We start from the raw sequence: 12576 nt of genomic DNA, 5'->3' as shown, positions 1-12576 counted from the left end.
GGGGACCACTGATCTAAATCATTGTCAGCCTGGCAGGCAAATAGCGTGGACACCAAAGTTTGTGAACGTGATAACCTGAGAACAAAGACATGTAGGATTTTAAATCGGTACCATAGGTGTGTCTACTGGGAGGCTGAGGCTTAGCGCTGCTGGCTGCCAGTACTAAGTATTATTATACAACTGTGCCAACCCTTATTTAGTGGATCTTATCTTCTTTCCTTGTGTTTCAGTTCGTTTTTACTCAAACTGGGTGTAGAAGGAATCCTCGCAAAGGTTTCTTTTTCTTCTGTGTTATGTTTTATGTATTTCTCAGCTCTTTGCTTCCTTTACTTTAAACTTGTTTGTATGCTGTTGTGTAAATGTTCACACTTATCATAAAGTTTAAAAAAGTAGTAGGCGTGGTGATGAGCAGGAACAGGAGTAAAACTCCAGTAAGTGTACCAGTACTGTACCAGTGTGTAGCATTAAAGTCAAACTACAGTGGTTGTAGTATCAGTAGAGTAGTGTTAGTACTAGAGGTGGGAGGAGTAGAAGCAGGTGGAGGCACTGGCTTTAGGTTAGTACTGCCTTTCTCTGGTTCTCCTTTACAACTCATCTCCTTCTCATTTGCTGACACTGTGCAGAGACATCCTCCTTCAGAGCACACCGACTGATGACCCGTCAGCACTGAGCAGCCTGTACATCCTGACAGGACACGAAAGCAGCTACTGAGAGAGGACACGGGGCTCATTCGACGGTGTTACCAAAGAAAAGCACAGCCTGTCTGTAACTGTGGGGTGGAAACGATGCTCTGTTTCACTGAGGCTGTGCCAGGAAACGGTTCAATGCTGGGAATGACAAATGTTAGGAAGGTATCCTGCTGACTGTCCAGCCTTCACCTGTACACAAGACACCTGTCAAGGTCCTCGCTGGGGTTATAGTTGATAAAGCTTTCTAGCTTTTCTTGTCTATTCAGCTTACCTGCTTAAATCAGACCTTTCTGTTAAAGCTAATGCAGACTCCACTGATCCGCCCGCTCAGTGTGGACGGGAGAATAACCTGAACATGGCCTCTGGGACATCATCATACTGATGTTATGAAGCGCTCAGTCAGGTTTTCTTCTTGATCAGACTGAGGGGCAGACTGAGTGTGTTTTGGTGCCTCAACATTCAGTCATATTCTGTAAAGCCATTTTCTGTCTGCATGCTGCACATAACCTCTTTGGACCAGAGTGCTGTGACACCTACACCTTACACCTGCAGGAGCTGCTCGGCCATAGAAAGCTGCTCTGTGAAGTGCACGGCTTTTTTGCCAGTGTTGATTTTATGGGTTTAATGTAATAACTAATTTTTCACATCATCGTCTGAGTCGTAATCCCAACGAGGAAACCTGGAATGTAAAACTTGATGGACGCTCCAGCTGAAGAGTGAAGTGTCAGACTTTTAATGGATCTTTCAAGCATTAGCGTACTTACAATGGCAGAAACAGTGCCACGTCTAAAGCATAGGAGCCATCTTCATCTCATTCTTCCCATTTCATGCAAGTTTCTTCTCTTCCTCAGATGGACAGAATTTGGTTTGCTGACTTCATTCAGTCACACCATACTAGAGCATAAAAAGTGGAAATAAACTGGCCAGTAAGAAAGTGTGATGCTTGAAAGTATAGCGTAAGGACAGCAGCAGCACTGCATTTACAGCTGATATGATGACTTCAGCATCTTTAAAGAACTGTGAAGGAATTATCAGTGCTAACACAACCTTAAGCACGTGATGTGACCGTATACACTGCTTACACTTTCAGTATCCTTACTTAAAGAGAACATCTCAGAAAAAAGTACAGTTAGCAAGAAGCTTTGAGAACAAGGCGGTGTTATTGTATGCTAACCACCGTGGTGGTGTAGCTTGTCCTGATAAAAAGTGAATGTGGTCACATTATACTTGTTAACTAAAATGAAAAAATAAAATAATTCCACTACATGGGTAAAGATATTTATGATATTTATGGAAAGGATACTATAAAAGTAACACTGGCCTTTCCATGAGAGAAACTTGAAGTACAGTATGCATGTTGAGATTAATGTTTGTTTAATATGTTTTTGCTACTATGTGAAGATGTGATGTTATTAACAACACAGAATAGACAGAAATAAAGATTTTCATATCTCTTGGAGTTTTATGAAGAGTTTGTTGGGTTGTTCTTCTTTGAATGTGTGGATCGATGCTTCTGCGATTTATATCTTAATCCTTCAATTTGTAAAAAACATTTTGAATTCCGTTTGAGAAGATAAATGAAGGTTCTTGCGTTCAAGTGGAGGCTCTAGCAGACTGAGAAAGTAACTGCATAACTGTGTTATTCCTGCACCCATAGCAGCAAGTAAGTGAAGGCAGTGATGAGGGCTGATGAGTTCTCAGATCACTCAGTCAGTCTCTGAACGTCACCTTTATTGTGATCGCGCACTTTAAGCTTTCATGCCTGTATTTTTGCACAATTGTGATAATACTGTATTGAAAGAAATCTGTGCACAGACGAACATGGGGCGGCTTTGCTCAGGTAGTAGAGGAAGGTGCTTCAATCCCCGTCTGCATGCCAAATATCCCTGGGCAAGATACCAACCCAGAGTTGCTCTCCGAATGTGTGTGAACATTACACAGAAAGTGCTTACAGAGAAAAGTGCTTGCGTACACCTGAATGAGGCAAGTTCTTTAAAGTGCTTTGAGTACTATATAAGAACCAGTCCATTTACATCGCCAAAGCACTCAATACTCTCTTTACAAAGTTCTCTGTAGTTTGTTTCTCCAGCACCATATTTGACCGCGGTCAAGTGAGCCCTCACTTACGACCACACAGTCAAGCCAGCCGCACCTAAAATGTTGTTGCACTATTCTTATGCATATTACGGTACGGGTGCTGACTGGCTTAGAAACGCAGTCTTTTGTGTCCTGACACTATTGTGCTTCACAATCCACTCCCAGTTTTGGTTCATCTCCACTTTTCACCCAGTGATCCACAGCCCAAATTACTGTACGATTTTCCGGAAAATCAACAGTAAACTTTACCCAATTTACAGTACTGTACTATATATTTTCTCATCTTTGAGCTCAGATTACAGAAAATCTGCAAGAGGTGACAGAGATATTTCACTGCATTCTGACTCTGGGTGACCCCCACTCTTCACCCTGTGATCCACACCCCAAATTACTGTACTGTTTCTGAGATTGCTGTGTTAACCCTCTCAAGGCAGGCGTTGCAGATTTGCAACAGTTAAAAGCTAACAACCTGATCACCCCACATACATATTTCATGAGTTTTTTACTCAGAAGTACCACTGCAGGTATTCTTTTGTGCATTAGCAACAAAAACTTAATTTGAGCCTGAGAGGGTTAAGTATGAGTATGACAAAGGCTAAGAAAATATACTGCCTGAAATAATATCAAATTTAAACAACAAATTACAAAATTGCCACACCTGCTGTTATTGCCAGGTGTTCGATAGAGCATTATTTAGTCATAAAAAATACATATCATTGAAATATCATCAGTAAAAGAAATACTCTCACTATGTAAGACATGTTAGCAAATTCAGTTAATAAATAATGTATCAAATCTATACAGATGTTTGAAGGTATAATGCAAAGCATGTTTGTTTCTTATGGCTTACAAATGTGTTTGCCTTTAACATAATTTACATTTCATTTATACAGTTTCACAGACGAAACAAAATAGGTTTCCTGAACTGTTCTTCGTGGCCCAAATTTTGAATCCTTTTGAGGGTGATGCATTATCCATGAAGGTGGGCAATTTGTTCGTCGATCTCTGACCCTCGCTGACTCTGACGCCTCCTAATTCTGCTTCCAGCCTCGCTGATTAATTTGTTGTCACTGATGCTGTCACCAGTTGTACACAACATCTCTGTTTGTCCACCAGTCTAATCTGTAATTCAGGTGAACCCAGAATTACCTGCATCTTTGTAATGTTTCAGAAAATATACACTATATGTTGATGGGCTTTGTCCCACTTTTCTTTCCTTTATAAGTAAGAATCTCTGTGGTTTTAATGACAATTCATATACAGATTGTGGAGGACATTTTATTCAACACTCAAAAAAGTTCCTCACCAGCAGACTGTAGTACAATTTCAGCCCACAGTTAATAAACCCATCCAATGCAGCGTTATCAGAGAAATTATGCAAGTGTTATGTTTGTATGTACTGGTAATCTATTTATCATTTATCATGATTCCTGCTCTGATGATTACTTTCTTCTCCTTCTGTAATTTTAATAGATAAAGGATGTTGAACATTAAGCTCCAAACAGGATGAATGAGGAAGACCACAGAGGAGAATCGTGGATGTAGTGAAAGAATATATGCAGATGGTTTTTTTCATGGTGGAGGAGCAACTTCTGATACCATCTTAAAGAAAAAACACATAAAATTGAAGAGTAAAAATAATGACAACAATATGTCTAAATTTTTTATTAAGTTTTTAGAGCAAATGCAGTCTTGTCATGGTCAGAGTTGCCCACTCATATTTAACTAATTCAAATACAATTACTGCATTTAAATGCTTATGTTCTAATAAAAGGCATCGTTTAATACTTCTGCCATGACAACCCAAATAAATCAATGAGAGGGAAACGGGAAGATTAGTCGTCAGGCAAGGTTTACTGTTCATTTACCATGCCTTGATAACAGTAAGCTTAACAAAAGAAAAATGTTGGCGACGAGAAAAGGTGTTCTGTCAAAACATCCTACCGTAGCGTAAATTTATAGTCTTGTCTATCAATCCGTGCTAACTTATCAGAATATGCTACCTTACGTGGTTAATGGCTCTGTCGTATAGGTAGCATGTTCAGATGGCCCAATCACACTATTAAAACATGCTTCCTGCTGGGATTTATATAGGTAGCATGTTCAGCATGTTCAGTGTGCGGCTTCGACCTTCCCCGTGGTGCTTACAATTACCCATGGCCGTAATGCAGGTTCATTCAATCTTTGGGAGTGCAGTACCTGGAACATACAAGGACAAGGTTGATGTAAAGACAATAAATTCAATGAGACAGGGAGGACACAAATTGGCGTTAAGTAATAATTTGCCCGATTATCAATGTGTTAGTTTGCATCTACTTTACAATTATGGGCACATGATATGATAACGATATTTTAGCAGTTCAATGATAAATGTATAACATTAATTAAGGTGGGGGGTGGACAATGGCTATTACACTCGATGCACTCCAGCTGACTTACCTTGGTATGAATGACGACGTACTCACAGTTTGGCGGCTTGAAAATAGCCAAATTTTGCACTTGTAAATTGGATGTGCGCCTCCAGTGACTTGTAGTTATGAAACTGGTTCCCAGTGTAAGCGCTTACTCCACAAACAAGATACGTGGGTAGGACAGTGGCGGTAAGTCGTCTGGGTCTTTACTCCACTGCCGTATTTCATATGGGTCCAGATTTGCGATGCACTCTAATTTTTTCAAGTGCTGCTGCTTCGCCTCTGGACGCAATCGGTCTCTATACCGTCCGTTTTCTTTTGAGCTGCTTTTAAGCATGTTTCATGTCGTCGTCGTTCCAACACAGTGCGTTTGTTTTGATTTGTGGACCCGGAAAATGGCGCAATACATTGCGGCGTGAACCAGGTGTAGGACTGAACTCTCCCACACACATCACATCACTATAAGACTGGACTCTCACACACATCACATCACCACACACACTCTGGTTTTTCTTCATGTACACTTCCTTATAATCTCTTTCTGCTATTTGCACATTTTTACTGTAAATTTCTAAGTTAAATCTGTAAATTTTGTAATAACCTGTAAATTGTAAATACTGTAAAACCACTGTCATTTAATGGTCGGGCATTGCACAGCTACAAGCATTTCACCTCATGTCATACTGGGTATGGTTGTGTGTGTGACAAATAAAATTTGAATTTGAATTTGAAAGTTTTTCCAGGTGAGTTTGATCCAGGAGGGTCTGAAGCCAGAGTCAGACAGAGACTGTGCAGAGACTGTAGAAGGACAGAGCAGCAGCAGAGCAGTCCAGATACACTGATGATCCTCTGTCAGATCCAGAGGGACACACAGGGATGATGCTGGACTCTACATTGTGTCTGACAGTGGAGCTGTTCTCAGAGCAGTTCACTCTGCAGCACTGACAGTCATCTGCACTTCTTCTCATTCCTCTGTCAGTCACTGCTGGATGAAGCTCTCCTCTCCACCTCCCAGTAACATGGCCCAGTCAGAGCGTCTCTACACACAAGCTGCTGCTGCTTCAACCTCTCTGGATCATCAGGACACAGCTCCTCCTCTCTCAGCACACACACCGTCCTGTTTACCATAGCCTCCACCTGCAGAGAGAAGAAGGAAGAGCAGAGGAGATAAACGAGTGTTTCCAGAGACTCTTCATCAGCTGTCAGTCAGTGATGCAGCACATCCAGTATAAAGAGCAGCAGGGACTTCAGTGCTGGGACTGTACTAGGACTCATTGTTGCTTCACTTTTTCTAATCTTTGGATTTTTATTGAAGTTGATGAAAATGTTTTTCCCTCCTAGTTTGAGTTTGGACTTTCATTCATTAGAAGAACCTTGGTGTGTCCACTCTGAGCTCTGTAGGAACCCCAACAACAAGCCCAACAATCCAGATGGACGGTTCCAGCTGTTAACTGGAGGAATTCCATCCAAACATCTGCTCTCACTAAATTCTTCCTCACCTACAGACTGTGTTCTTCACTGCTTTAAACTTGGAAATGAATGCAGTCATTGGTCTGCGTGCTGCTTTGTTCAGAGAGCTGATTGGCTGTTGACAGTGTTTGATCAGAGCGTGTCAGCCGTTACCATGGTGACCATAAAGGTCAGAAACAGGAAGTGTTTGTGTCCAATCCTGAAGCCTGTCACCATTCTCCTCTCACAGCTTCACTGAGAAGCTGCAGCTTTACAGGAAACACTGGATCTTTGTTTCATACTGACTGTGTTTAGTACAATACTGCTGACAGCACCACCCACTCACTCCATCACTCTACTTACACCAGAGTCTCCAGTCTGTAGTCTGGACTCTGCTGAAGATCAGACAGCTGCTTCACATCTGGATCCTTCAGGTTGTTTCCGTACAGGTTCAGCTCTTTCAGATGGGAGGGGTTGGACTTCAGTGCTGCTGCCAGATAATCACAGCTGATCTTTGACAAACCACAGTCGACCAATCTGTATAAAGAATGAAAGATGTAAGTTTATTAGACAAAGTGTGAGCTTGAAATCATTCAGTGTTTCATCATCTGTTCAGAGCTGAAGAAGGTTCAGAATGTAGAAGTTTAGAAAATGGAAACTCCAAACAGCTGAAGCCAACAGGAAGCAGCTTCAAACAGGAAACTGTGCAGAGTTTCAGACTATATGTCCTGATGCAGCCAGTTGGATTTTGGAGATTTGAATCTCTGTTCTGTGACTAAGTCCTTGAATCATTTCTTCCAGTTGGTCCAACAAGACAGACTAAGTGTTGGACATGTGTTGTGGCTCCATTAGGGGAGCTTCTAAATGTGATGTGATGGCCCCTCTGGGTCTGTCAGGTCACAGCACTGAAGAGAGCTCAAACTGGGCACACAGTTGTTCCAGTCTGGACCAAAGACTCTATACTGGGACTGAGGGACTGCTTTGACTGCACCCACTGGGACTTTTTAAAGGCTCATGTTCTCACTTAGATCATCGATTTCTACTTACATTTCTTTCTGGGAAAAATGGGGATTACTTTGGAAACAGGAAGTATTTTCCCCAATAAGCAGCCCTGGATTAGTAAATCACTCCAACATGTTCTCAGGCAGAAGAAGCTGTCTTGTTATGAGGGAGAGAAGAAAAAGATGGAGGCACAGAAACTTGTTGAAAGAGAGATAAAGCAGCTAAAATCAGGTGTAAAAGTAAAGCAGAGGATGAGCTGAATAAAGGACACTCAAGGCTGGCTTGGAAAGGAATGAAGTCCATGGTGGGGATGCAGAACAAGGAGCAAAGATGAATGTGATGCTGAATCAGCAGAAGACTTGGACTCATTTGATTCCAGCTTTGATATCATTGATTTCAATGAAGAGCTTTGTGATTGTAGCAAAGGGCTGGTAGCTCTGAGAGTCCCACTGATGAGGTGTTTGTGTGGAAATCTCTTAGTGGGACCAAAGAGAGAAAAAGCCCTGGTCCTGATGCTGTGGGAGGGAAATGATTGAAGTGTGCTGTGAGGAACTGACTGGGAGATTTTCACACATTTTCCAGTCCTCCTTGGAAAAAATAGGAAGTTCCCAGCATATGGAAACAAAGGTTAAGTGTCCTATGGCACTCAGTGATGATGGTGCTGTGGCCCCACCACCTCCACCTCTTTGTAAAGGAACTAACTGTCATCTGAAGCTTCAAATGGAACTAAGACTTCCTCCACTAGGTGGCAGTGTCTGATGAGAAAGTGTTAGTGGAGCTGGCCTGGAGTCAGAAACAGGAAGATGCAGGATTTGGGCTGAAATGGGGAAAAGTGGTTCGCACTAGTGCCTTAAAGCAAGAAGGTTGTAGGTTGAAGCTTGTTGGCCTTTCTGTGGAGGTTGGATGTTCTCCCACAGTCCAATGAAATGCTGCTTAGGTTCATTGGTGCTTCTAAATTGGCTGTAGGTGTGGATGTGAGAGAGTGCTTCTCTGTCTCTCTCTGTTGGCCCTGTGATGGACTGCTCACCTGTGCAGGTGGACCACGCCTCTTGCCCTATGACAGCTAGGACACAGGCTGCAGCTCTTTGAGCCTAAGCTGAATAAACAGTTAGCAAAAATGATCCATAGATGGCCTGAAATCCCCCAGTTAGCAGTTTGGTAGATAGCTATGACATGCTAATCCCATCCAGCAGCTGTATTCTACCTGTAAGCTGATCCCTGCTGAGCCAAAGCACTTTTTCATATACAAATTACAACCTTTAATAGAAACCTATTGGTCAGCATCTTATTAGCCTGCTGTTAGCTTCATTCCACAGAAAACTGAGAGAAACTAACAGAGTTGATAAAGAATAAAGAGAAATGTGCTGATTTAAAGCCTTTGAAGTGCTTCAGATGATCTCTGTCCACTTCTGTCCACTCATTCATTCATGTAAGCTTTCTAATGCAGCTTTGATCTTCACAGTCTGCTTCATGAAACTCATTCTAACCCTGAATGTCAGAGTGTTCCTCCTTCTCTTTCCCATCATTCATGCTGGCAGTGGAGGAGATTTGGATGTTGGACTGTGTTTTGGATGATGTGTGTATGTTTGTGTTGGACTGCTGTCTGTAAAGCAAACGCACATTTTGCTTTGGATTTCAGTGTCAGACAGACTTTAAGGTGGAATGAAGACTTGGAGAGTTTCACAGTGAATTATCCAGTGGAGGATTTTTCTTCTTCTTTGAAGGTTTGAAATGTGAACATTGTTCTGCTGCAGTCAATGGACTAAACCAGAGAAGAAGAAAACAGACTTTACCATGAAGATCCTCAGTGTGGATCAGTATAATATCAGCCTGATGTCTGCAGTTTAGTGTCAGCACAACTTTCACATCATATTCATCTCAGCACAACTAAAACATGCTGACTGACCTCAGAGTTTCAAGTCCACATCCTGGACTCTCCAGGAAACCACACAGATGCTTCACTCCTGAATCTTGAAGGTTGTTCTTGGTCAAAGACCCGTAGTACGTACTCAGGTCCAGCTCTCTCAGATGGGAGGGGTTGGACTTCAGCGCTGCTGCCAGATAATCACAGCTGATCTCTGACAAACCACAGACACTCAATCTGTATAAAGAATGAAAGATGTAAGTTTATTAGACAAAGTGTGAGCTTGAAATCATTCAGTGTTTCATCATCTGTTCAGAGCTGAAGAAGGTTCAGAATGTAGAAGTTTAGAAAATGGAAACTCCAAACAGCTGAAGCCAACAGGAAGCAGCTTCAAACAAACACAACAAGAGAAAAAACTCTGAACGTTTCACATTAAAGTCGTACATTTATCATAAAAACAGGACAAAGACTTGAAAAAGTCGTGTTTTTCCTTCCAGGAACCACAAGGCTTCACTTTTAAAGGTGAAGTGTGAAAGAAATGGACATATTTGAAGTCCAACACCTTTTTCCAGTCACATTATTAAAGCAGACAAACTACAAGCTCATTTTCATTCCAACAAGTCATCTTCTGACCTGGACTAACAACACTGGTCTCTATGTGCAGCTGGCTGTGAGACCAGTGCTCAGGGAGCGTCTACAAAGTGCAACACTGAAAGAACATCACACACTCATTTGCTTCCAGCACTTTCACACAAACATCTACTGTCATTATTGTCACCAAACTCTGTGGATCCTTTATTGCAAATTCAAATGGGATCAAATGGTCAGACAAAAGAGGGTTATGAGGAAATATGATGAAATGTTGTGTATTAGCAGCAAGTTATTGAATCATTTTCCTCAGAAACCAAACAAAATGATTGACAAACATGTTTTTACAAACTCAGTGTTGGACTTGGATCAGCAGGATAAGCTGATGTTTAAAGGCATTTGAGTCTCGCTGTATGAGAGTCCAGTTATTCCTCAATATTTATGGATGATGTTCTTTCAGTGTTGCACTTTGTAGACGCTCCCTGAGCCTCACAGCCAGCTGCACATGGACCAGCTGACATTACCCAGCATTAGAGGCGGCTGTAAAAAAATGGATTTTCCTATTTAAATGGTTTTAATTTGAATAAAGCGATGTTGATTCATTCAATCCTGAATCGATTTTTAATATAAATGTATTTTGCCAGAATCTCAGGTTAAAGCTCCCAAAAGTATTTCAACAACAAGCAAACAGATAAAACAGTAAATGAGAGCAGCTAAACACACAAAGATGGAAACACAGAGCGTGGATCGTTCACTCGACGGCACGTACACGGACACGCCGTCGGGGCTGAAAGTGGACAGCTCACAGATCCTGAAGCTGCAGGTTTCATCTGTCTCCAACCAAAACTGAGTGAACCAGCAGCAGAAGAAGATCCAAACTACGCTTTACGTTTGATGAACATCGTCATGAATTCTCTCTGACTTTGACGTTTACTTCCTGCACAGCTCTCTCTCTCTCAGTGTACTTCAAGAACAGTTTGCCTTCAAAAATCTGTTTCCTGCATTATTCACTGCTTATTACGCACCAGTCTGCTGTTGTGTTCACTGCTGTCGGCCTCCCAAAACAAAGCCTCATTTCTGCTGTTCAATACTGAAGAAATGTAAAGCTTTTAAAATGATGACAGATTACAAACTCTCAGCTGTGTCTGTAATCAAACCTCTGTAACTTTGCTTCACTTCAGCAGCATCAGCTCATGTTCACATGTTGATTCATGGTTTGCTTCAGTTTTTGATGGACTGCAGAATATTTTGAAGGTTATCTGCTATAAAAAGCCAGAACAGGAAAATCTGCTTCATGTGTTTCTGTTTGATCCTCAGTGACTTTGACACAAAGGCCTCTGCTGTGATGATCACACCTCTGATCAAGTCTCACAGTGTCAGCTTTGTTTTTATACATATGGATATGTGCTGATAAATGATCAGAGTTATAATATTTCCCACTGTCTGCTGTGTGCCGTGACCTTTGACCTGCTAAAGACAGTCAGCTGTGGATTATTCATTGTTGTGTCTGATACTTAGGACTGTGAGGAAGAACACTACACAGTTAATCAGGGTCCCCTCTCTCTGAATCAGGAAAGGTGGGCAGGCCGCGTGTGGGCCGCGGGCCATACGTTGAGTCTCACTGTTTGAAATGTGAACATTGTTCTGCTGCAGTCAATGGACTAAACCAGAGAAGAAGAAAACAGACTTTACCATGAAGATCCTCAGTGTGGATCAGTATAATATCAGCCTGATGTCTGCAGTTTAGTGTCAGCACAACTTTCACATCATATTCATCTCAGCACAACTAAAACATGCTGACTGACCTCAGAGTTTCAAGTCCACATCCTGGACTCTCCAGGAAACCACACAGATGCTTCACTCCTGAATCCTGCAGCTTGTTGTTGATGCTCAGGTCCAGCTCTGTCAGATGGGAGGGGTTGGACTTCAGTGCTGCTGCCAGATAATCACAGCTGATCTCTGACAAACCACAGCCCCTCAATCTGTATAAAGAATGAAAGATGTAAGTTTATTAGACAAAGTGTGAGCTTGAAATCATTCAGTGTTTCATCATCTGTTCAGAGCTGAAGAAGGTTCAGAATGTAGAAGTTTAGAAAATGGAAACTCCAAACAGCTGAAGCCAACAGGAAGCAGCTTCAAACAAACACAACAAGAGAAAAAACTCTGAATGTTTCACATTAAAGTCGTACATTTATCATAAAAACAGGACAAAGACTTGAAAAGGTCGTGTTTTTCCTTCCAGGAACCACAAGGCTTCACTTTTAAAGGTGAAGTGTGAAAGAAATGGACATATTTGAAGTCCAACACCTTTTTCCAGTCACATTATTAAAGCAGACAAACTACAAGCTCATTTTCATTCCAACAAGTCATCTTCTGACCTGGACTAACAACACTGGTCTCTATGTGCAGCTGGCTGTGAGACCAGTGCTGAGGGAGCGTCTACAAAGTGCAACACTGAAAGAACATCACACACTCA

At 41.8% G+C, this 12576-nt stretch overlaps 1 protein-coding gene across 1 annotated transcript in view; it reads right to left on the bottom strand.

Moving 5' to 3' along the window:
* Window positions 1-4050: 4050 nt before the first annotated feature.
* The window catches only part of LOC143416584 (NACHT, LRR and PYD domains-containing protein 12-like), a 294773-nt gene continuing 286247 nt past the window's right edge, over window positions 4051-12576 (bottom strand). Inside the window, exons 16-19 of the mRNA XM_076881993.1 lie at window positions 11906-12082; window positions 9555-9749; window positions 7010-7183; window positions 4051-6334 (exon numbers count right to left, since the gene is read on the bottom strand). Coding sequence (XP_076738108.1) covers window positions 6319-6334; window positions 7010-7183; window positions 9555-9749; window positions 11906-12082 — 562 coding nt within the window. The 3' untranslated portion in view covers window positions 4051-6318. The remainder of the gene's footprint in view (window positions 6335-7009; window positions 7184-9554; window positions 9750-11905; window positions 12083-12576) is intronic.

This window comes from Maylandia zebra, linkage group LG3 (assembly GCF_041146795.1).
Source record: "Maylandia zebra isolate NMK-2024a linkage group LG3, Mzebra_GT3a, whole genome shotgun sequence".
In the NCBI taxonomy this organism is placed as follows: Eukaryota; Metazoa; Chordata; class Actinopteri; order Cichliformes; family Cichlidae; genus Maylandia; species Maylandia zebra.
The sequence above is the reverse complement of the archived record's forward strand: the minus strand, read 5'-3'. Positions and strand labels throughout refer to the sequence as shown.